This window comes from Remersonia thermophila, chromosome 7, assembly GCF_042764415.1.
Source record: "Remersonia thermophila strain ATCC 22073 chromosome 7, whole genome shotgun sequence".
Taxonomy (NCBI): Eukaryota; Fungi; Ascomycota; class Sordariomycetes; order Sordariales; family Chaetomiaceae; genus Remersonia; species Remersonia thermophila.
This window is the reverse complement of record NC_092223.1, coordinates 752,764-773,807: the sequence shown is the minus strand read 5'-3', so window position 1 is coordinate 773,807 and position 21,044 is coordinate 752,764. Positions and strand designations below refer to the sequence as shown.

At 61.7% G+C, this 21,044-nt stretch overlaps 5 protein-coding genes across 5 annotated transcripts; 3 read left to right on the top strand and 2 right to left on the bottom strand.

Annotated features, from left to right (window-relative positions):
* Positions 1–81: 81 nt before the first annotated feature.
* Positions 82–3,131, bottom strand: VTJ83DRAFT_7183 (uncharacterized protein; the record flags this gene model as incomplete). The annotated part of the gene is made up of 3 exons (XM_071013977.1): positions 82–2,351; positions 2,418–2,812; positions 2,872–3,131. The coding sequence occupies 3 exons, from the start codon at positions 3,129–3,131 to the stop codon at positions 82–84; spliced, it is 2,925 nt and encodes a 974-aa protein (XP_070863400.1).
* A 736-nt stretch (positions 3,132–3,867) lies between these two features.
* Positions 3,868–4,896, top strand: VTJ83DRAFT_7182 (uncharacterized protein; the record flags this gene model as incomplete). The annotated part of the gene is made up of 2 exons (XM_071013976.1): positions 3,868–3,907; positions 4,001–4,896. The coding sequence occupies 2 exons, from the start codon at positions 3,868–3,870 to the stop codon at positions 4,894–4,896; spliced, it is 936 nt and encodes a 311-aa protein (XP_070863399.1).
* Positions 4,897–5,496: 600 nt separating this feature from the next.
* On the bottom strand, positions 5,497–9,507 carry VTJ83DRAFT_7181 (uncharacterized protein; the record flags this gene model as incomplete). Its single annotated transcript, XM_071013975.1, has 3 exons — positions 5,497–6,482; positions 6,562–7,511; positions 7,616–9,507. 3 exons carry the CDS (start codon positions 9,505–9,507, stop codon positions 5,497–5,499), a joined length of 3,828 nt encoding a protein of 1,275 aa, XP_070863398.1.
* Positions 9,508–11,692: 2,185 nt separating this feature from the next.
* VTJ83DRAFT_7180 (uncharacterized protein) lies at positions 11,693–12,766 on the top strand (the record flags this gene model as incomplete). Its single annotated transcript, XM_071013974.1, has 1 exon — positions 11,693–12,766. One exon carries the CDS (start codon positions 11,693–11,695, stop codon positions 12,764–12,766), a length of 1,074 nt encoding a protein of 357 aa, XP_070863397.1.
* A 4,187-nt stretch (positions 12,767–16,953) lies between these two features.
* VTJ83DRAFT_7179 (uncharacterized protein) lies at positions 16,954–19,374 on the top strand (the record flags this gene model as incomplete). Its single annotated transcript, XM_071013972.1, has 4 exons — positions 16,954–17,238; positions 17,353–18,739; positions 18,868–19,202; positions 19,273–19,374. 4 exons carry the CDS (start codon positions 16,954–16,956, stop codon positions 19,372–19,374), a joined length of 2,109 nt encoding a protein of 702 aa, XP_070863396.1.
* Positions 19,375–21,044: the final 1,670 nt, after the last annotated feature.

The window sequence follows — 21,044 nt, the reverse complement described above, 5'->3', positions numbered from 1 at the left end:
CAACCATGCCATGCCGCCAACAACAGCAGTCAAACCCAAATTCACAACCATGCATGCATCCGTGCTTCGTTTTGTCCCTCTCTACATGAAATCCTCCTCCAAGTTCTTCCTCCTCCTCTCCTCCTCCTCGTCCCCTTCCTCCTCCGTCTCGTCCGCATCCAGCTTCCTGGAGCTCGACCCTCCCATCGCCAGCCTCGCCGCCTCGTCCGCCAACGTGATGATATCGCGCAGCAACTCCTCGGGGCGGCTGGTGCGGGGCGGTGGCGGAGGGGCCGGTCCTGATTCTGGACCGCCGCTGCCGCCGGCGCCGGAGAGGGTGGCGGCCGTCGCCTTGCCCGGCACCGCCTCGTCCGGCGCGCGCAGGCGGACCTTGACCTCGCCTGGCACGCCGTCGATCCTGAGCGAGGTAACAGCCGGCTGCTGCGAGGAGGAGGAGGAGGAGGAGGAGGATCCCGCTGGGGCGGTGGCAGGGCGGAGGTTCGGCGGGGGCGAGGTGGGGATGAGCTCTCGTAGGTACTTGTTGGCCTCCTCCGACCCGTCCATGAGCCACTTGAGACAAATCTGGACGCGCTCGCGGGCGTAGCGGTTGTAGTCGTCGTAGACGCAGCAGTTGAGCAGGCTGATGAGACCGTTGTGGCGCAGGATCTGGCGCTGCACCTCCGGGTTGCCAGGGCTGCTGCGTCCGGGCGGCGGCTGGAGGAGGCCAGCCAAAATGTGCAGAATCTGGCACTTGATGCCGGCCCAGGGGTACTTGTGAGCGGGCTCTTCGAGGGGTTGGGATTGCGCGAGCGGGTGGTCCTCCGAGTCGTAGCCGGCGTCCGGGTCGTCCGGGTACTGCTGGTGGTGGTGGGAGGCGGGGCGGCCGCCGCCGGAGCGGCTCGGCGGGTCGACCATGGGCTTCTTGGGCACGCCGGCCTCGAGGCCCTTTAAGAGCGCGAGCAGCTCGTAGACAACCTCCCACTCGATGAGGTACTTTCGGGTCTCGGGGAACTCGATGACGGTGGTCAGCAGCTCGAGGAACTGCTGGATGCCGTCCTTGGCGCGCTCCATGTCCCAGCTGTCGACGGGGAAGTCGGCCGGGTCGCAGAGCTTCTGGCGGACCTGGGCCTGCAGGTGCATCAGAGCGGCGCACTCGGGCACGACGCGGCTGCGGAACTGGATGAGGAGGAAGTGCAGCAGCTTGACGTCGGACAGGTGCTCCCTGGACTCGGGCGGGGCGGGGTCGTTGCTCCGAAGGCGCAACATGTTGTTGACCAGCCTGAGCAGGACGGTTTGGGCGGGCGAGATGATGTCCTTGGGGATGCGCAGCGACTGCCAGGCGTAGGGGATCAGGGCGCTGTGGTGGATGGCCTCGACGATCTGGGTGGTGAGCTGGAAGATGAGCGACTGCTCCGTCTTCTCCCAGACGGCGATGAAGACGAGGATCTCGCGCAGCAGGCTGCGGCCGCACTCCATGGCCAGGAACATCCTGCACCGCGTCTTCTGGAGGTTCTCGCCCGCCCTGGTCAGGGCCAAGCCGGCGTTGTCGAGGATGCACGACTTGACGATCATGTGCAGGGCCTCGATCTGCTTGGGGTCGAGGATGTTGGGCACCTCGGTGAGCAGGCCGTTCATGGGGCCTTCGCCGTACGAGTCGTCATCGTCCATGTCTTCCTCCTCGATCATGTCGTCGTTGTAGTCATGGACGTAATGCCCGCCGTCCTTGCCGTCGTCGGCAGCCCCGCCCTGGGCCGAGGCGCCCTCGGCCGAGTGGACGGAGCCCTCGTGCTCGGCAGATCGATACGAATGGACGTAGCGGTTGACCAAGTTCGCCTTGCAGTTTTCGGTCCGCTGCTGGGCGAACTCGACCGAGGGCATGGGCACGACCCACTCCTCGTAGTTGGGATCCCGAATCTTTAGCCACCACGTGTCGATCTCCCTCGAGACGCGGCCGTACGCCCTGTCCTGCTCGAACTTGTCGGGCTCGTCCTCGTTCCACTGCGGGGTGATCTTGGAATCGTCGGTGGCGTCGTCGGCACGGACCCGGGAAGCGCCGTCCGGCAACCAGTTCCAGGCCAGGGGAGAGATGCAAGGCAGGTGGCCCGGCGGGAGGCCTTTGGCGGCGACGTTGGCCTCGTAGTCCCTGAGCAGCTGGCGAGCCTTGTCGCAGAAGCGCGAGTTTCGCTCGAACCAGTTCTGGATCTCGGCCTTGGCAACGTCGGGCCGTAGCTCGCCGTAGCCGTTGGCTTCCTGCTCGTCGGCCACGGCCTCGTCGTCGAACATGACGGTGGACCAAAAGGCCATCTTGTTGCGGTCGTTCTTGGCGATCCAGTTATGGGCCTGCTGGAGGCAGGTCACGAGCAGCTTCTTGTCTGAGAGGGGTCAGGACGGAGGGCGCTTCGACGTGTCGAATAATCCGGTGGGAGGGGGCAACCTACACAGCTCGGTGATTTCGCCTAGCTTCAGCCGGGCCGACTCCTCGAGGACGTCGCCGTCATAAGCCTTACTTGTGACGTTGATGCAGAGGATGATGGTCTGGTAGAGCATCTGGTCGAACTGGGCGGCAGCACACAGGTCTTGGGGGATCTCGGGCTCGGGCACGACCAGCAGGTTCCGGGCGATGTGCATGAGCTTGATGAGCAGCTGCAGGTCCTCCTTCAGCGATGGGTAGTTTTTGGTGATGAGGGCGGTGCTCTCCAGGGGGGTGACGTTCTTGTCGGGGTCGTTGAGGCTGGACAGAGGACCTATGGACCGCGTGGTCAAGCTGGGGATGGCGGCGGCAAAGTCTCTGGTGAGCCAGATCCAGACCTCGACGCTCTTGGACATGGTTTCCCTAGCAGGCGTGGTCAGTGGACGGGTAGCAGACCGAGCAAGCGTTTCAGGGGCACACACCGAACATCCTTGAGGTTGTGCGTCTTCTCGAGGGTCCGCGAGATGAACTTTGTGACGTAGGCCATGGTCCGGGGCCCGATGGCCGGGTCGAGCTTGAGCCATCCCTCGAAGCAGCTCATGGCCGAGGTGAAGCAGAGCTCTTCGATGCTCATGGCCCGGCGACCCTCGGCGGCTGCCGGGGGTGCCATCTCGGGGGGCAGTGCGTTTGAATTTGGGTCCACGGCCGTCATTCCTCGTCTCGTCCCCTTCTCGATCCACATGGGACAGCCAACGTATTTTTGGATGCCCTCCCTGTCCTGCCTGAAGATGAGAGGTGCTCTTTGGAAAGCCGAGAGGATCAATCAGACGCCGTCCTCCGTCCACGTCCCAAAGAGGCAGGCAAGGCAGCTAGCTGTTCACTGTTGGAACGGCTCAGCCAGAGCCGATTGGATCTGCCGACCTCTGTTGCCGAGGATGCGTCCTGCAAAGGTGGTCGGGGTTGTGTTTGTGGTGGACGTTGTGTTACACTGTCAAACTGAAAGTGTTGTAGTTTGCTGAGTGAGCTGGCTCTTGCTGAGTGAGCCTGCTGATCCAAAATTTCTGTATTCAGGACCCCGCCTCGATACAATGGCGGGGCAACTCTTGCGCCTTCGCTCCAAGGGAAGTGCGTATTTCTGCGTACCATTCCCATGGCAGAGCCTGCTAGCGTTACACCGTTACCGTCCCTTTCAGGAAATTCTTCAATCGATAAAGCTGAATGATTAAGCCGCCGCGCCAATCTGCCCCTCCCCCGCGCCAGTTCGTCCTTTTTTTTTGTTGTTTTTTTATTGTTTTTCTTTGGAAGAAATCCCTCCCGTTGCCTCCTCTCTCTCTTTCTTTCTCACCTCTCACCTCTCACCTCTACCTCTACCCTCTACCCAGACAAGCCAACAAAACCCTCTCTTTTTCCTCCCTAGGTCTAGGTAGTAGAAGATACCTTCATCTGTGGTAGAGCAACCAATCCCACCTCCTTACACCATGACTATCGACATCCCCTCCCTCCCGACGACCTTTGACAGTAAGTTACAAAAGACCAAAAAAAAAAAAAAAAAAAAAGCCCGGCGCCTCCTCAGCTAACCACTCCCTTTTTTTTCTTCTTCCTCCCTTCCAGGGCCCGTCCACATCGCCGTCATCGGCGGCACCGGCCTCTCCTCCCTGCCCGGCTACCACCCCGTCGCAGCCCTCACCCCCAACACCCCCTGGGGCCTCCCCTCCTCGCCCATTCTTATTCTTGAGCACGCCGGCGTCCCCGTCGCCTTCCTCGCCCGCCACGGCCTCCACCACCAGCTCGCCCCGCACGAGGTGCCGTCCCGCGCCAACATCGCCGCCCTGCGCTCCATCGGCGTCCGCTCCGTCATCGCCTTCTCCGCCGTCGGCTCCCTGCGCGAGGAGATCAAGCCCATGGACTTTGTCCTGCCCGACCAGATCATCGACCGCACCAAGGGCGTCCGCCCCTTCACCTTTTTCGAGGGCGGCGTGGTCGGCCACGTCGGGTTCGCCGACCCCTTCGACGCGCGCCTCGCCGACGTGGTGCAGCGCTGCGCCAACGCCATGCGCGGCGACGGCGTGACGCTCCACCGCGGCGGCGTCGTCGTGTGCATGGAGGGCCCCCAGTTCAGCACCCGCGCCGAGAGCCACATGTACCGCCTGCTCGGCGGCAGCGTCATCAACATGAGCACCCTGCCCGAGGCCAAGCTCGCCCGCGAGGCCGAGCTCGCCTACCAGATGATCTGCATGGCCACCGACTACGACTGCTGGCACGACAGCGGCGACGTCGACGTCGCCATGGTCATGGGCTACATGCGCGCCAACAGCGAGAACGCAAAGCACCTCGTCGGCGCCGTCCTCGACGAGCTGTGCAAGCAGGACAGCGGCGACCTCGTGCTGGCCAAGCACTGGGAGGGCAGCGCCCAGGGCGCCGTCAAGTTCATGACCAAGCCCGAGGGGCGGGATCCCGAGGCCATGAAGAGGATTGAATATCTGTTCCCTGGATTCTGGAACGAGTAATCGTCAGAACGGAGAAATGGGGGCGTTGTATTTTTCTTTTTTTTTTTTTTTCAACATAGCGTGATCGGTCTCTTGGGAGGAATGTTTTTCTTTTTTTTTTTTTTTCTTGCCTTTGGGATAGAGCTCGGTTGGTGTTTTTTATAGAGTCTAGACAGATGTCGGTGGCTTTTGGTTTCTCATCTAGCTAGCGAGCTTGGTATTGAGACATGTACCATGATCAAAGTGCCCAGCTCCCAACTTGAATACCACAAAGCACGTTTCTCCTGCATATGGGAAACAAAGCAGACAGGCTCGACACCAACATCTTTTGTCATTCTGTTGTCGTTTCCAAACCCTTGCTGTAAACCATTTTCTAGCTCCCCTCTTTTGTTGTAAATGTATTATTTTTCCCCCGTTGCGTTCATCAACCTTAGCTTTTACCCCCTGTCTCTCTCTCTCTCTCACACACACACAATGTGATGATATATATATATCTCGGCATAAGAGTGCAAGACAGGGCCAGACAGGCAGCCATTGTAAAACGCAAAATCGGCCGGCCGCTCTCACACCCAAAAAGGACAATCATCAAACCGCCAACCAACCCGCCACCCCAGCTAGCCCTTACTCCCTCTCGCTGTCACGCTCCTTCCTGGCAGCGATTCCCTCCCTCACGGCCGCCAGGATCAGCTCCTTCGCCTTCTCCACCCCCTCGCGCGTGCCAACCACCTCGATGGCCTCGTCCTGGCTCTGCTCTCGGGGCACGGTAATGCGGCAGTCGCTCTGCTTACGGATGGCGTTCACCTTGCTACCGCCCTGGCCGATGACGAACCGGTACGTCTTGGGGTCCGGCAGCACCAGGTAGCCCGTGGTCGGGTTCTGCTTGGCCTGCTCGATGGCCGCCTGGATGGCGGCCTTGGCCTTGGCCACGTTCTCGGGCGAGCCGCGCAGGACCCAAGGGATGTCGCCCTCCTCGGCGGCCGACGTGTTGTCCACCACCTTCCACGAGTGGAGGTCGGCGGCGGCCTCGGCGTCGTCCGTGATGAGCGGGAGGGCGCCGTTCTCGCGCGTGCTCGCGGGGGGCGCGGGCTTGGGCGGGAGGGCATGGCCGGCGTGGTCGACGGTGACGTGGAAGTCGGAGCGGAGCTTGCGGAAGATCTGGCCCCTGTTGGCGACGGCGTGGTGGAGGGCGCGGGGCACCTGGAGGGTCTCGCCCTCCTGCTCCTTGACGAGATCGAGGATGCGGGCCTTGGCCTTCTCGACGTCGGCGGGCTGGCCGACGATCTTGACGGCCGTGCTGTTGCTGCCCTGGCGCGGCACGTCGACCGAGACCTTGAACTCGGTCTCGATGCCGCGCTTGGTCTCGCCGCCGCGGCCGACGATGGTCCGGTGCTTCTCCACCGGCACGTCGACCGACTCGGTCACTTGGCTCTCGCGCTCGGCCACCATGGCCTCGATCTGCGCCACGATCTTGTTGACGATCTCGGTCCGGCCCTCCACCTTGATGGTGTCGCCGTCGGCATCCTGCTTGGGGAACTGGATGGTGCGCGACAGCTCGCGTGGCTCGTCGGAGCCGCCGGCCTTGACGACAATGTCGCGCAGGGTGGCGCCTAGAGGCCGTTGGTTAGCATCCTGCTTGCTGAGCTTCGACCTCGACGGCTGGGTGGTCAAGGCACATGAGAAACTTACCGCCCGTGCCGATGAGCGCCTTGTGGTACTTCCTCGGCACCTCGATCCTGCGAACCACGGTGTCTTCGAAGATGGCCTTCTTCTCCTCGAGGATCTGCTTGGCCGCCGCCACCTGCGCCTTGGTGCCCTTGATGTGGATGTCGACGTGCGTCTCCTCGGACTCCTTGGGGGCCGGCACGTCGATGCGGGCGCCGGTGGACTGGCGCAGCTGCTCCAGGGCGGCGCCGCCCGAGCCGATGAGCGACGGCAGCTGCTTCTTCTGGACCGTCACCGTGGCGGTGTGCGAGGTGTCCTTGAGGTACTGCAGAAGGGACAGGATCTCGTCCCGCGCCTCGTCGGCACCCCGCTTGGGTCCGCGGACGATGACCTCGTCGGGCGCCTGCTGGCGACGGGGCTTGCCGGCGTCGCTGCCGCTGGCCGAATCGTCGTCCTTGGCGCCCTTCTGGTTCCGCGGGAAGAAGATGAGCACCTTGTAGCGGTTCTGCAGCTTGATGATCTGGCTGCCCTGGGCGCCGATGAGCTCGCGGTGGAACTTGGGGTCGATCTTGAGCACGTGCGTCACCTCGTCCTCGAGCTGGCGGGCCAGGGCGGTGATGTGCGCCTTGGCGGCCTGGGCCTTGGCCTGGGGACCCTTCAGCTGCACCTTGCCGTCGTTGACCTGGATGTCCACGTCGAACTTTTCGCGGAGCTCCCGGATATGGCTACCGCCCTTGCCGATCAGGTGGTTGGCGAACCTCTGGGGGAAGTCGAACTCGAGGGTGAAGTCGCGCTCCTTCTCGTCCCGCTTCTCCTGCTCGACGAACTCCAGGCACTTGGCCGTGAGCCATTCGACCACCGAGGCGGGGCCGCGGATGTACACCGTCTCGCCCGTGTTGGACATGCGGGCGCGGATCGGGTGGGCAGCGTTGTCCTGCTCCTTCTTGACGTGCTTCTGAAGCCTCGAGTGGTACCTGGCACGACGGCGTTAGACACGGCATTCGCTGGTCCTGGCCGTGGCCGTGGACGTGGCCGTGGACGTGGCCGCGGCTCGGCCGGCATGGGATGGGGGACTTACTTGATGGGCACCTCGATCTGGTTCGACGCCACGGGCTCCCGCTGGCTCATCAGCTCGTCAAGATAGGCGCGGGCCTCCCGGAGCGACTTCTGCATCTCGCCGACGGCGTTCTTGGCCGGGGGCTCCCGGGCCACCTGGAACGAAGCCGGGTCCGAGGAGCCCTCGTAGACCAGAAGCACAGGGGCCCTGGGCTCCGAGGGCTCGGGCACGACGAGGTGGACGCCGTAGGTCTGGCGCACATGGGGCGAAACCTCCTTCCGGATGTACGGGTGGTAGAAGGGGTCGACCGCGTAGGTGGCGATGCGGGCCGGAGGGTGACCGTCCACCAGGGCCCTCACCTCGGCCTGGGCCTTGACGATGCTCTTGCCGTCGCGCGAGTAGAGCTCCAGCGGCAGGGCGCCCTGCTCGGAGAAGGGCGTGTTGAAGTGCACGTTGTACGACTTGGCGATGCGCTCCAGCTCGCCCTTGTCCTGGAGGTAGCGCGTCACGTGGCGGGCGTGGACGGCGGCGCCGACCGGGGCCTGGCGGTGGAACCGCGAGATGTCCATGTTGGAGCACTGCATGTCCATGGCCAGGGCGACCGTCTTCTCCACGCCGAGGCCCGTGTCCTCGGCGAAGCCGACGATCTTGACGTCGTCATCCTCCTCGGTCGGGAGCACGATGGTGCAGCGCGTCTCGTCGAAGAACTGCTGCATCGAGATGCCCCGCTCGCCGATGATGAACTGATGGCGGCCCGGCTGGATGTTGACGGGCTCCACGACGAGCTGGTTGCGAAGCTCGGCGGCCCTCTGCTCGAGACGCTCGCGCACCTCACGGACGGCGTGGCGGTCGCCAGCCAGCTGGATGAAGCTGGACTCGGCGGGCGTGAAGACGGGCCTGCCCTGCGGGCCCGGCACCACGGGGGGCGTGGCCGAGAAGGGCTGGGCAGGCGGCACGCGGATGCGGATGTCCTTCTCCTGCTCGAGGGCGTTGAGGAAGCTGTTGTTGGGCCCGGCGATGAAGGGGTAGAACTCGGCAGGGATGCCCTTGACGGGGACCTCGACGTCGCCGGCGCGCTCGTTGACGATGTTATCGACGATGTCGCGGGCGTAGGCGACCTGCTGCGAGTTGCCCTCGAAGACGACCTTGATCACGGCCTCGTCGTCGTCCTGATCGGCGGCGGCCTGGGCGTCGTCCTTGGGCACGTGGACGCGGGCGCCCGTCTTCTCCTCGATGGCCTTGATGACGGCGCCGCCCTTGCCGATGATGTGGGGCCTCGCCCAGCGGGGGATGAAGTGGTCCTGCTTCGCCTTGGTGCCAATGAGGGAGACAAAGTCCCGGAGGGCTTTTGTGGTGGCCTCGCCCTTGGGACCGGTGACCTCGATCCTGAGCACGTCGTCGGCGTGCGGCGGCACCTTGATCTGGGCGCGGGACTTGCGGTTGAAGTCACGCACGACGTCGGCGAGAGGCCGCTTCAGCTCGGTGCGGGAGCGGATCTCGTTCTTGTTGATGAGGAAGGACTCGCTGTACTGGTTCGGGATGCTGAGCTTCGGAGGGTTGGCCGAAGCCCCGAGCCGGGGGGTGGCGGCGCCGGATGGGGGAGCCGAGACGTCGGGGGTGCCGGCCGCGGGGCTGGCGCCGTTGGACCTGCCGTTGGCGCCGGCCTTGACGGGCCACACGGGGGCGAGGTTGGCAGGCGACTTGCCCGCCGAGCCGCCGAGTTCCGGGAACAGCTCGAGCGAGTCGGTGGGCGGCGGCGCCTGGCTCGAGGCAGGTTTGGCGGCCGGCTGCGATGGCGACGAGGTGCCGGCCTGGAGGTCGTCGTCGGCGGCGTCTTCGACGGTTGCGCGGTGTGAGGCATGCTGCTCGCGGAGCAGGCTGGCGGCGGATGGCTCGCTCGTGCTGGCCGACATGATCTGTGGTTTTTGGGAGGTGCAAAAGTCAGAATCCCAGAAGAACGCGAGACAGCACAGAGAAGGAGAGAAAAAAAAAAAAAAAGAGTTAGAGGCGATGCGAGAAGAGGAAGCAGGTGCAGCTAGATGCCGCAAGCGGACGTACAGCTGACGTCAAGGTACCAATTATACAGGATACAGGGAAGAAACGATTGTAAGAATGCGAGAAACCGATGAGGCCGATGGCGGGAGAGCACCCGTGCCGATGTTGACAAGAGTTGACTGGAGCAATGGAGCAATCCCGTCTGGACGGAGCAACGTCGCCCAGGGGAAGTGTGAAAGTGAAATGTGGTCGATTGGCGAGAGTGTGGAGCCCGGCCACGGAGTTGCTCGCGTGTCGTTGGACGTTCTGGACAGGGATCCATATCCATCGATACCCGATTACGGTACCCTGACCACCTCAGCACCTCAGCTTCAGGTCCATGCGATAATACCTGACGGGCCTCGAGGACGGCAGCGCAGCGATGGCGCCATGGCGTATAGGACTCGGTACTTACTGTGTACTAGTATGTACAAGCCATCCAAGGGCACTGATCCAGTAGAAATAAATAAACAAAAAAAAGGCCATCCAGGGGCACGGTCATGCCTCTGGATGCATGTGGTCAGAAGTACTGCTAGTTACTAGTAGTAAGGCTCCCACCCTCCTTTGGCTTCAACGACCAGGTCAGCCAGAGACAATCACCTCTGGTCGCATCGAGTCAATCAACAATCTCACGGCCAACGAACGTGATGGCCATGTCTCAAATGTCTCGAGAGTGGGTCCTCCCGACGCGGGGGACGGGACGGGAGCCCTGCCGCCAGCCATTTTTCCCAGGTTGGGAGGTGGGCGGGTCTTGGCGCCTGCCCGGGCTGTCTCACTGCCGAAGCGGGTGTTGCCTTACAAGGCGGCCATGACAGCATCTCGCGGTCTGTCCATTGCACTTTCCAACTTCCAGAACAACCCCAGAAAAGAAACATGCCCAGAGAAAATACCACTTACAGGCTCCAACGATCACCTACCTCTACTCCATTCCACTCAGCGGCTCTCGTTAGCTGAAACCATCGGAAAGCCCGCGATGGTAGCAACAGCAACGCCGGACAAGCCAACCTCAGCCAACCTCAAGACCAAGCTAAAATGAATAAAAAAAAAAAAAAAAAAAAAAAAAAAAAAAAAAAAAAAACCGTCCCCAGTGACATCACTCACAGAACCACCTGGACGGCTTGATGACATCGGGGGCGGGGCTCTGATGCACAGGTAGGTAGGTAAGATCCGGTCATGTCAACGACACAAAAGACGTCACTCCCGTCCGGCCTTGAGAGTTCAAAACTTGGAGAGAGAACCTCCCAAGGTTCTCTTTCGAGAAACACACCCCAAGTCGATAAAGAAAGGCTGCCGCTCAATCTGAACGTTGCGGCCTGGCTGCAACTCTGTCAACCGGACCGCCCACGACTCGCAGCTGGTCGTTTGGAAGTGTTTCATCCGGGGATCAACGGGTGGCTGCTCTGGAATTCCATCTCTGTGCCAACAACCTGACCGCCGTTGCACGCTCTGTTTCCCGGTTTCCGCCGGCGTGCTGTAGTCCACGTAGTGCAAAATGTCTCGGAGATGGGCCGCTTCTCCTCACTAGGTAGCTCCGCAACGAGGGGCTGTCGCCTTGGATGGAGGAGCAGCTGGACGCATCTGGCATGCAGGTTGAGAAAGGCATAGGCCCGCACCCTCTGCGCTGGCTATGTTGGACCCGGACCTGCGCGGGTTGTAGCATGCTCAAATAGGCATGTCGGACGGTGCCCACGGGGTTGAGCGGGTTTCGGGCTCGATAAGGACGCCGATCTCGTCCCATGACGCGCGAGGACCGAGGGCGTCGCTGCAGGAGGCTGCCGGGGTCTGGTGGCGATCCTCCAACCGACGCCCGTCCAAGAGGGAACCATGATTATCGGTGAGGTGGACAAGCAAGGCCAATGGTGACCGCCCTGATATCCAGCGGCGAGACCTGTGCTGGACTGGATGGGTGCACGAGGCATAAGTAGACCCGGAGCTCGAACGACGCCGGGCAGCACCTGGCCGTAGGGGGTATCTCCGCTCCCTCTTCCTTGCGAACGTATCCTGCCCAACCTCTTCCTATCTCGCCGAATCCGGAAACGGAGAGAGTCTGGGTTGTCTCCCAAGATGGCTCCGTCTGCCGATCCAAGCCCCTCTCCCCATCCCTCCCCTCGCCGTATCCTCCTCTTCAGCGCACCGCGCACCGCCTCCAACCTCCTCGTCCGCATCCTCAACGTTCACAACCGACCCGATGTGCTCACCAACGACCTCGGCGGCTACTTTTTCATCTGGCCTTTCCTCAAGCCGGTGCGCGAGTTCAAAAAGACGCCCCACCAGTGGACGGCTGCCGAGCGGGCCGTGACCCGCGACGGCTACCAGGCCGCGCTGGACGAGCTCGAGGAGCTGGCCACGCGCGCCGAGCGCGAGGGCAAGACGCTCTTCGTCAAGGAGCACGGCATGTTTCTGGCGAATCCGGACGTGACGGATCCGCCGCGGCATGCCGGGGGGCCGGATCTGGACTTTTTCCGGCTGTCCGTGCCGGACCGGTACGTCCACGGCGGCCGAGGAACCTTCTCGCCCAACAACCACACCGTCCTCCCCGACGAATACCTCGCGGCCTGGCGCATCGCCTTTGTGATCCGCCACCCGGCCCTCGCCTGGCCGTCCTTCTACCGCGCGTCGCGCAGGGCGGCGCAGCTGGGCCCCATGACCGACAAGATGATGCTCGAGGACGGACAGCCCGGCATGTCGCTGCGGTGGATCAGGGCCATGTTCGACTGGTGCGCGGAGCGGTCGTCGGCGGCGGACGCTCAGGCGCCGCCGGGGCAGGGCGCCTTCCCACCGCCCGCCATCATCGACGCCCAGGACATCATCCACAGCCCCAAGGCCCTGGTGCGGTTCTGCCAGGCGGTGGGGCTGGACCCGGCGGCGCTGCAGTTCGAATGGCCGGCCGAAGACGCGCAAGCCAAGCGGTTCTCCGAGACGCCGGCGGACGACGAGATGTTCCGCGCCTTCCTCGGGACGCTGGTCGGATCGCGGGGGGTGATCAAGGACCTGACGCCGCCGACGGTGGATGTGGAGGCCGAGGCGGTCAAGTGGCGGGCCGAGTTTGGAGACGAGATCGCAAAGGTGCTGGAGAAGAAGGTACGGGACTCGATGCCGGACTATGAGTACCTCCGGGCCAGGTGCGTGCGGGCTTGAGCTCGGCGTACGTGGCGAACCGTAGATATCAATGGTATGCGTCTGAAACCAATCTGGTATTGACTATGAGATTCTTGGATCATGGTAATGTGCTCAACGTCTGCTGCTCAACGGCTTGGCCCATGTCTTCTCCGCCTCCCCCCGGGGCCCCGGGGGGAGGCGGAGAAGACATGTATAAGCCAGGTTGTATTTTTTTCTTTTTTTCTTTTTTTTTTGATCTCCCCGTCGCAATATGTTGGGAAGTGATGTTTACAAGGAGCCCCAATGCCGTGAATGAGCCCCTGTCCCAACAATCTTCTTGCCCAACCAGGACCGTCAAGGAGAATCACCACATAGCATTACACATTCCACAGCAGGTGTTTGTCGACATGTTCCTAGGGACGAACGGGGGTCGGGGGTCACTCAGCGACGATTCAGGAGCCGGGTCCCTTGGACAAGGGTTAGGGTTCACCGTTCCCTTCCGGCCGAAGGACGACGTCCGGCATAACATTTCGGCAACAGGCAAACGCCATTGTGGCAAACCGCTTGACGTTGACAGGCGGGGTGGCATTCCGGAAAGGAAAACCTCGACGTGGCTCCAGGGGGGGGGGGGGGGGTTGACCGTCGCGCAAAGGTTGAATTTGCTAACCATGGAGCTTCCCGGCGGGAAAAGCCCGGCATGGGGAATGAGTTTCCATGGGATGGCCAGCGGGTTCGGCCCCCAAGCCGATGGCCCAAATCAGACGAGAGCCTGCACATCGAGTTTCCAAGCTGGGAAATCTAGTGTGGGCAACCCAACCAAGAGAGACGCAGGGTGGTCGGTGGCGAAGGGGACACCTTGCCGACACAGCGCAGCGCAGGTACCCTCGGGCCGGGTTCCTGTGCCCCGTCCGGGCATGAAGGTTTCCAGTCGCCTCGGACTGAGATGGGGACGACGGGACGCAGCTCACTGAGCCAAAGAAAAGCATCTGGTAGAAGAGGGGGGGGGGGGGGGGTTCTGCCCTCTCCCCGGATCCGGATGTCAGGTTACCATCATCCACATCTTCCCCTCATCCCGCCCCGTCAACCTCGCTGCTGCTTGCAGATCTAGCGCCACACGGCAAGGAATAAACTTAGAAGGCGAGGTGGAACCGAAAAAGGCTCCTTTCCCGTCTCTCCCGTTGGCGGGCTGATATGCTCCGACAGGGCGACGATTTTCTGGGTGCCATGAAGAAACGGTCCAACGGTTCCATATCTCTTGTGGCTTTGGGACGGGCTGCGACCATTTCAGCCGGAGCAACGGGGCCGCCGCCTGCCCATCTGAAGAGATGCTCCAAGCTGGAACGATGGATGGTTTCCGTGTCCTGGACCGCTCAGTACATGATACATCAGGTGTCCGTACCGCTGGATGGCATTCGAGGTTCGCATCCCTACACAATAGGTGGCAGACCCCGCATGTTCCCCAGACCGTCCAGGTTTCTCTGAACGGGATGCCCGGGTTGACGCCACAGTCAACAAAAAGACGTGCCCGCCGCCTCCCCCCCTTCTCTTGGACCTCCGTCATGCCAGCGAGCGACGCGCAAGCGCCCGGGCCCGGCCAGAAAGCGACCAGAACCCGAACCACACAACGGGCGCTCTGGGGACCCAGTTGAACCCCACATCTAGCCCTGCAATCCGACAAGCCGGCGGCTAGCCCCACCACCTAATTGCTGCTGCCCGATAGGCCGCGTCTCATCGAGGTGTCCTTCCGTCCACCTCCGTCCGATGGATGCATGGGATGAGATGGATGGCTGTCATGTCATGGCCGTCATGGCGGGTTGGGGAGAAATGGGAGAAAGAATTGGCTGAGATGGCGAGATGTATTTTTCTTCACCATCTGTATCCCGGGCCCTGGGTGGGTGGTTCATCTCAACCTGGAACGCCTTCGAATCCTTGTACATAGAAGAAGTTTGGACGATTCCATGTCCCGGTGGTGAGTCCCCGTACAACCAGGATAAAAATAATCACCCAGCTCCGACACAACCGGGACAACCGGGCCATGGGTTTTGCCCAGAGGGCTTGCAGGACCTGCTTGTTCGCTTCATCACGGGAGACGCCACCTGTTCGTATCCTCAGCGTCCATCCACCGCGGCCCTCCAGAGACGGCCGATACCACAAACGTCGACAGCATTGCTTTTCTCAGGCGCCCGCTCCCGAAAAAAGATCTGATCTTGTTTCATGCTCCAGGCGTCGCTGAGGAGGAGGGGGGGGGGGGGGGGGCGGGAACGGGCGAGTTGCTTGTGGCTAGTTATCGCCCCCCCCCCCCTCCTCCTGAACCCTGCCAAATGTCGCAGGTTCGGGTTCCCAGATGGCACGAGAGCGTAACAACACCCAAGGGGCATGGATGAAGCGAAGAGGGCACTCGGATATCGGACCAGCGGTGCTGCATGACCTGTCAAGGTTCATCAAGCGATTCTAGGTCCCATGTACCTAGACGTTTCTTTGATCCCCACAGGCCCAAGCTGAGTCCAGGGCCGCAGGAGACGGCAGCTTTGCGTCTGGTCTTTCGTCTCATGGCAAAGTACCATGGGGGTGGCTCCCGCCAACCCTCGTCCCCGTCGTTCGTCGTCACCACCGCCACACAGCCAGCCGCCCCCACCCCCGGGATGGGCGCCGAGGCCATGCAGGGGGAATAGCTACTAGTAGTGGTAACAATTCTACCTTGAGCAAACAGGAGGCGTGCTAGCCACTCTCCAAACGCCCAAAGTTTTCTCGTCCAGGGTTTTCCCGCGGCCGTTCGCCCTCGTTTTTCCTGCAACGTCTTCTTGTCGTGTCCGTGCTCCGAGCAACCTTACCCTGGGAATCGGTCGTTTGAGCGCGGGGATCCACACTGTGCGAAGGGGCCAATCATGCGAGGCGATGTCCGCAGGACAGACCCACCTCGCCAAGGTCCTGTACCTTCCCGGGGGGAAGGGGTGTGCCAGGGTTGGCTGTTAGAGGCCGAGTGAGTGCCATCAAAGGCTGGGGACCGTCTTCGTTGATGGACGGGCAGGAGCAGAACGACCAAAGATTGAGCATGAGTCCGTTCCTCCTCCTCAACCCGACCAGGGCAAGTGAAGAAAATGCCTGAACAAACGAAACGGGAACGGGGAAAGGGGGGGGGGGGGGTTTGATGAAAAACCGCAATTTTACGTTTTGTGTTTTTTTTTCCCATTACATGCGACCCTTGTTTTAGGCACTGTCCTTTGCTTGGGTTTCCAAAGGTGTAACGACGTTTTGGCCGTTTGACTTTTTTCATTTTTTAGTTTTTATTTTTTATTTTTTCTGTTCTTGTTCTTTTGCCTCTTCTTCCCTTCCCACCCCTCCTCTTTTTTTTGTTCTTGAGGTGTCGACTGCAACCTTGTAGGTCTGTCGCAGGGGAACCTGCCCTGGAGTAGCTTGCCATCTTGCCATCGCATATCCCGTCTCCAGGTGTTCCATCGTCTTTCAACCGGGGCCCGGCTGGGTTTCTGTCCCGGGAGTCGCTTGTCGCTTCGGGGCCGTGCCCGCGAAATATGGACAGCCCAAAGACTAGCTCCAGCGCTAGTTCGCAGCAGCAGCGGCAACGTCGCAGACTGACCAAAAAGCCTCCCTCTTACAACAACACGTCGAGTCCGAGATACAGCGGCCTTTCTGACGCCCGCGTTGACGTCCGCTCCTTAGCAAGTAAGCGAAGCTCGGCCAGCTTGCGACGGCCCCCGAGTTCGCCGAGCACGTCTTCTGCTGCTGCGGCGCCTCCTGCTGGGAACGCGTCGGAACAAATCTCGCCACGCTTCTCCCCCACCGCAGCATCGCCCGCTTTCCTTCTCCCATTAACAAGCCGCTCCCACGCCGCTCCCACCCTTCCCGACGGCACGCTTGCGGCGCCATCGCCCTTGTCAACCTCGATCTCGGACCACCACCACCACCACCACCACCACCACCACCATCACGACGAAAACCCGAAGAGCAACCATCTTCGCAAACGCCCCCCGCTGCGCGTCAGCTCCGACGTGCAGCCATCGCCACGCCTCCTCGCCTTTCCCACCCTCAACTCCAAAACCTCGGACGAGTTAATTGGCGCCCCCTTTGACAGCAACGCAATTCTCGATCGCATCGCAGCCATCCAGCCCCCGACCGATTCGCCCGGCTCCGAGAGCGACCGTGATCGCAATTACCACATCGCCTCGAACCACGGCGCTGACCCCGCTCCCCCCGGCGCTGCGCCAACCATGGGACATCCCCCGCCCCTTCGCCAGTCGGCCACCTTCCCGACCGGCGACGTGACCATCATGAGCGAAAAGGCCAGCGCCAAGGCCGACGCCGTCGCCTCCCACAAGCGCTACTCGGACGAGTCCAAGGAGAGCAAGCTGCCGAGCATGCTCAGGAAGAAGTCGGGCTTCTCTGGCTTCATGAACAGCTTGGTGGGATCTCCCAAGAAGCCGCTCATCTCGGCGCCCGAAAACCCGGTGCACGTCACCCACGTGGGATACGATAGCTCGACGGGCCAGTTCACGGTGAGTCTTTTTTTTACGTTGTGTTCGTTTTCTCCTGCCTTCCCTTGGGAGAAGCGAAGGGAGGGGGAGGGGGGGGGGGGGTAACCTCCGTTGGCTGACAAGAGTCTCTCGCAGGGGTTACCAAAGGAGTGGCAACGCCTCCTCAATGAGAGCGGCATCACGGAAAAAGACACGCGGGAGCATCCGCAAATCCTCGTCGACGTTCTCACCTTCTACAAGGAGACGCAAGAAAAACCTCAAGAAGAGCAGCAGCTAGAAAAGTTTCACGATGCCCGAGCCACCGACTTCCGCTCTCTGGGCACCGTCCCGACGTCGGTCAACACCCTCCCTTCTCCGGGCCTCCTGCAGTCAGGTTATGGCGCCATGAGCCCGCTCATCAGCCCTCCTGCTAGTCCCAGGTTTCCGAACGTCGCTCACGAAGGCAGTTTTGAGAATCCCCGCGCCCCGCCCCCCGTCCCGAAGGGCCCCCCGCACGTTCCTCTCAAGGATCTTGGTCTCATCCCCAGCCGGCCCGCTCCCAAGCCGCCCACAAGCCTGGCCACAAGGCCGCCGCCGCCGCCCCAGGCCTATCCGACCAAGGACTCGGGCATAGGAATGCCCCAGCCCGGCGACGATGCATCGCCGATCTATCTGCCCAAGGACAACGTGCCGATGCTGCCGGAGGAGCACAGGACCCGGTCCCGGTCCAACTCGCGCGCCAACGGCACCTCGTCGCCTTACGTGACCTCGCAGCCGGCATCTTCCGTCACGTCCCCCATCAGCCCGTCCGCGGCGGCAGCCGCCGCGGCCTACCAGCAGCAGCTACTGCAGCAGCAGCAGGAGCAGGCCATGGCCCACGCCCAGGCCGCCATGGCGGGGCAGCTCGGCCGGCAGGCGAGCAAGCGGCAGCAACCGACCCCGCCGACGTCGCAGCACCAGCACCTGCAGCAGGCGGACCCTAACGCGGCCAGCCGGGTGCCGCAGGCTGCGCAGCAGCCTCCCAGGGCCCCGCAGCAGGCGTCGAGGCCGCGGCAGAGGCCGCGGCAGAGCAACGGCGCCGACGTGGTCGCCGCCCTCAAGAGGATATGCTCCGAGGGCGACCCGCGCGAGGTCTATGGCAACTTCACAAAGATCGGCCAGGGCGCCTCGGGCGGCGTCTTCACGGGCCACGAAAGGGGGACCAACCGCCTGGTGGCCATCAAGCAGATGAACCTGGAGCAGCAGCCCAAGAAGGATCTCATCATCAACGAGATCCTGGTCATGAAGGAGAGCTCCCACCCCAACATTGTCAACTTCATCGACAGTTACCTGTGCGGCGGCGAGCTGTGGGTGGTCATGGAGTTCATGGAGGGCGGCAGCCTGACCGACGTGGTCACCTTCAACATCATGACCGAGGGCCAGATCGCCTCGGTGTGCCGCGAGACGCTTCGTGGCTTGCAACACCTGCACTCCAAGGGTGTCATCCACCGTGACATCAAGTCGGACAATATCCTCCTCAGCATGGAGGGCAACATCAAACTGAGTGAGTGGCACCCCCTCGCTTACGTCGCCTCTGCTGCTTTTTCTTTTTCGGCGTGCAGCCGCTGGCCCCCCCACGCGCGAGGTGTTTCCCATGGACCAGCCAACCTAACCCGTCGCGTCTTGCAACAGCCGACTTTGGCTTCTGTGCCACCATCAACGAAGCGCAGAACAAACGTACCACCATGGTGGGCACGCCATACTGGATGGCCCCCGAGGTGGTGACGCGCAAGGAGTACGGCCGCAAGGTGGACATTTGGTCGCTGGGCATCATGGCCATCGAGATGATCGAGGGCGAGCCTCCGTACCTGACCGAGTCGCCGCTGCGCGCCCTGTGGCTCATCGCCACCAACGGCACGCCCCAGATCAAGAACGAGCAGGAGCTGTCGCCCGTCTTCCGCGACTTTTTGTACTTTGCCCTCAAGGTGGACCCGGATAAGAGGGCGAGCGCGGCGGATTTGTTGAGGGTAGGTCTCTTTTTTGGTGGTTTTTTTGTTTCTGGTGAGAAACTCGCTGACCGACGATTCTTTGCCGTAGCACGACTTCATGAAGCAGTGCGTCGACCTGTCCACGCTCGCGCCCCTCGTGCGCGCCGCCCGCGAGGCGAGGGCCCAGGAGAAGGCTCGCAAGGGTCATTAGTGGTGAGCGGGGCCTTCGTACGGGTACCACCCAAGCCTCGTTGTCTTTGGGTGCCTTTTCTCCGAGTCTCGCGCCCCTCCCCCCCCCTTTCTCTCCCCCACCACCACCACCACCATCACCCTTGGTGGGATTGGCAGCTCAACGGCGATGCATGGCCATGACATACCTGGCATCATTGGCTTCGTTTTTCCCGCCCGATCCAGACGAACAAGCGGACGAATCTTTTGAATTTTCTTTTCTTTACTTCTCTCACGACAGGGCGCGCAAGCAGGGAATTGGAGGGCTGGTGTTTAGGCGGCATCGTTTGCATTTTTCTCCTTACTCTTCGTTTTGTCGGAGTATTTCGTTGTCTTTGGTTCCCCGATCTAACTCTCTGTTTGACGGGTGTGTGTGGGATTTTTGATGAAGGCTTTGTGATCCTTACTTATGGTCACACATGGACACTTTGAACCTTGTCCTGTTTTCGACAAATTTTTTTTTCTTCCGCCGAATCCAATGAACAAATGGACCGGATTGGGATGGGTGTAGCTTCTCTCTCTCTGTCTCTCTTGGTCTGTCTCTTGGTCTGTCTCGTGTGTGTATGTGTGTGTGTGTGCGTGTTCGAGCCTTGGCTCTGCTGCTGCTGCTGCTGCTGCTGCTGCTGCCGGCCCTGTTTTTTGGTGCTCGTCCGTCCGTCCGTCCTGGTCCGTTCTATGTATGCCCGTCCAGGTCGTCGCGCTCGGTTGGTCGGGGATGCCTTGACATGAGAGACCTTGGCTGAGGGAAGCTGTTCGAGTTCTAGACGTCGGTGTTTTCTCTGGCATGCATGTTCAGCCGTACCTCCGTTGCGCGCGTACCGCAAGAGAAAGCGGATTCGCGTAGGGCATGTGGCATCGCTACGGGGGAGCTGGTCCATCCCTCTTTACCGTGCCGTTCTCCTATCGTATGCGTGCACACGCACACGCACGTACCCTTCCTTCTCCCTTTGCTTCCTCTTGCCTGGGGCTTTCGCGCGGTTGGCCTCGTTCGTTGGCCGTCAGAATGCCCCCTCGACAGGCGGCGCGGCGGCGTCCCATGTCGCGCCGAGACAGGCGGAGTGGGGGTGGAGCAGAGGAGTGGCGTTTCGCAACAGGTTTTGGAATCAAAAACTGAGGATCCCAAACGGGCCTGACGTGACTGCCGGACAGGGGGACAGGGTGGGCAAGCAAAAGAAGCGCGGCTTTGTGAGGAATCGTGGTGAACGCGGGCAGGGTGACCGTTGGGTCGAGGCGCTTGGCGTTTTGGGGTTGGCAAGCACAGCGCGGAAACGGGGAGGCGATGGTCGACTCATGATCGCGGGGGCGTGTTCCCCCCTCTCATCAGCTGGGACGTGTTCTGGAATACTGTGTAACTAGTTTCGACTCTTTGTTTGACTCAGGTCATCTAGTAGTATAGCGGGGATGTGCTCCCCCTTCGCGGCGGGGAGGGAGATGTCTGGACGAGGTACCCAGGTACATTATCACTTATACACCTCGGCAGGCCAACCGCAAGACCTGGTTCCCGTTCGCAGACATCCAACCCTGGTGACGATACGCTGCCCGCGTAGGTCCCACATTTGTTCATAATAGCTGCCTATGCTTGAGACGACGCTCGCCCTGTGATGGCCAACATCTAGATCCCAAGGACGAAAGCAGCCCCATTCAACCGTGACC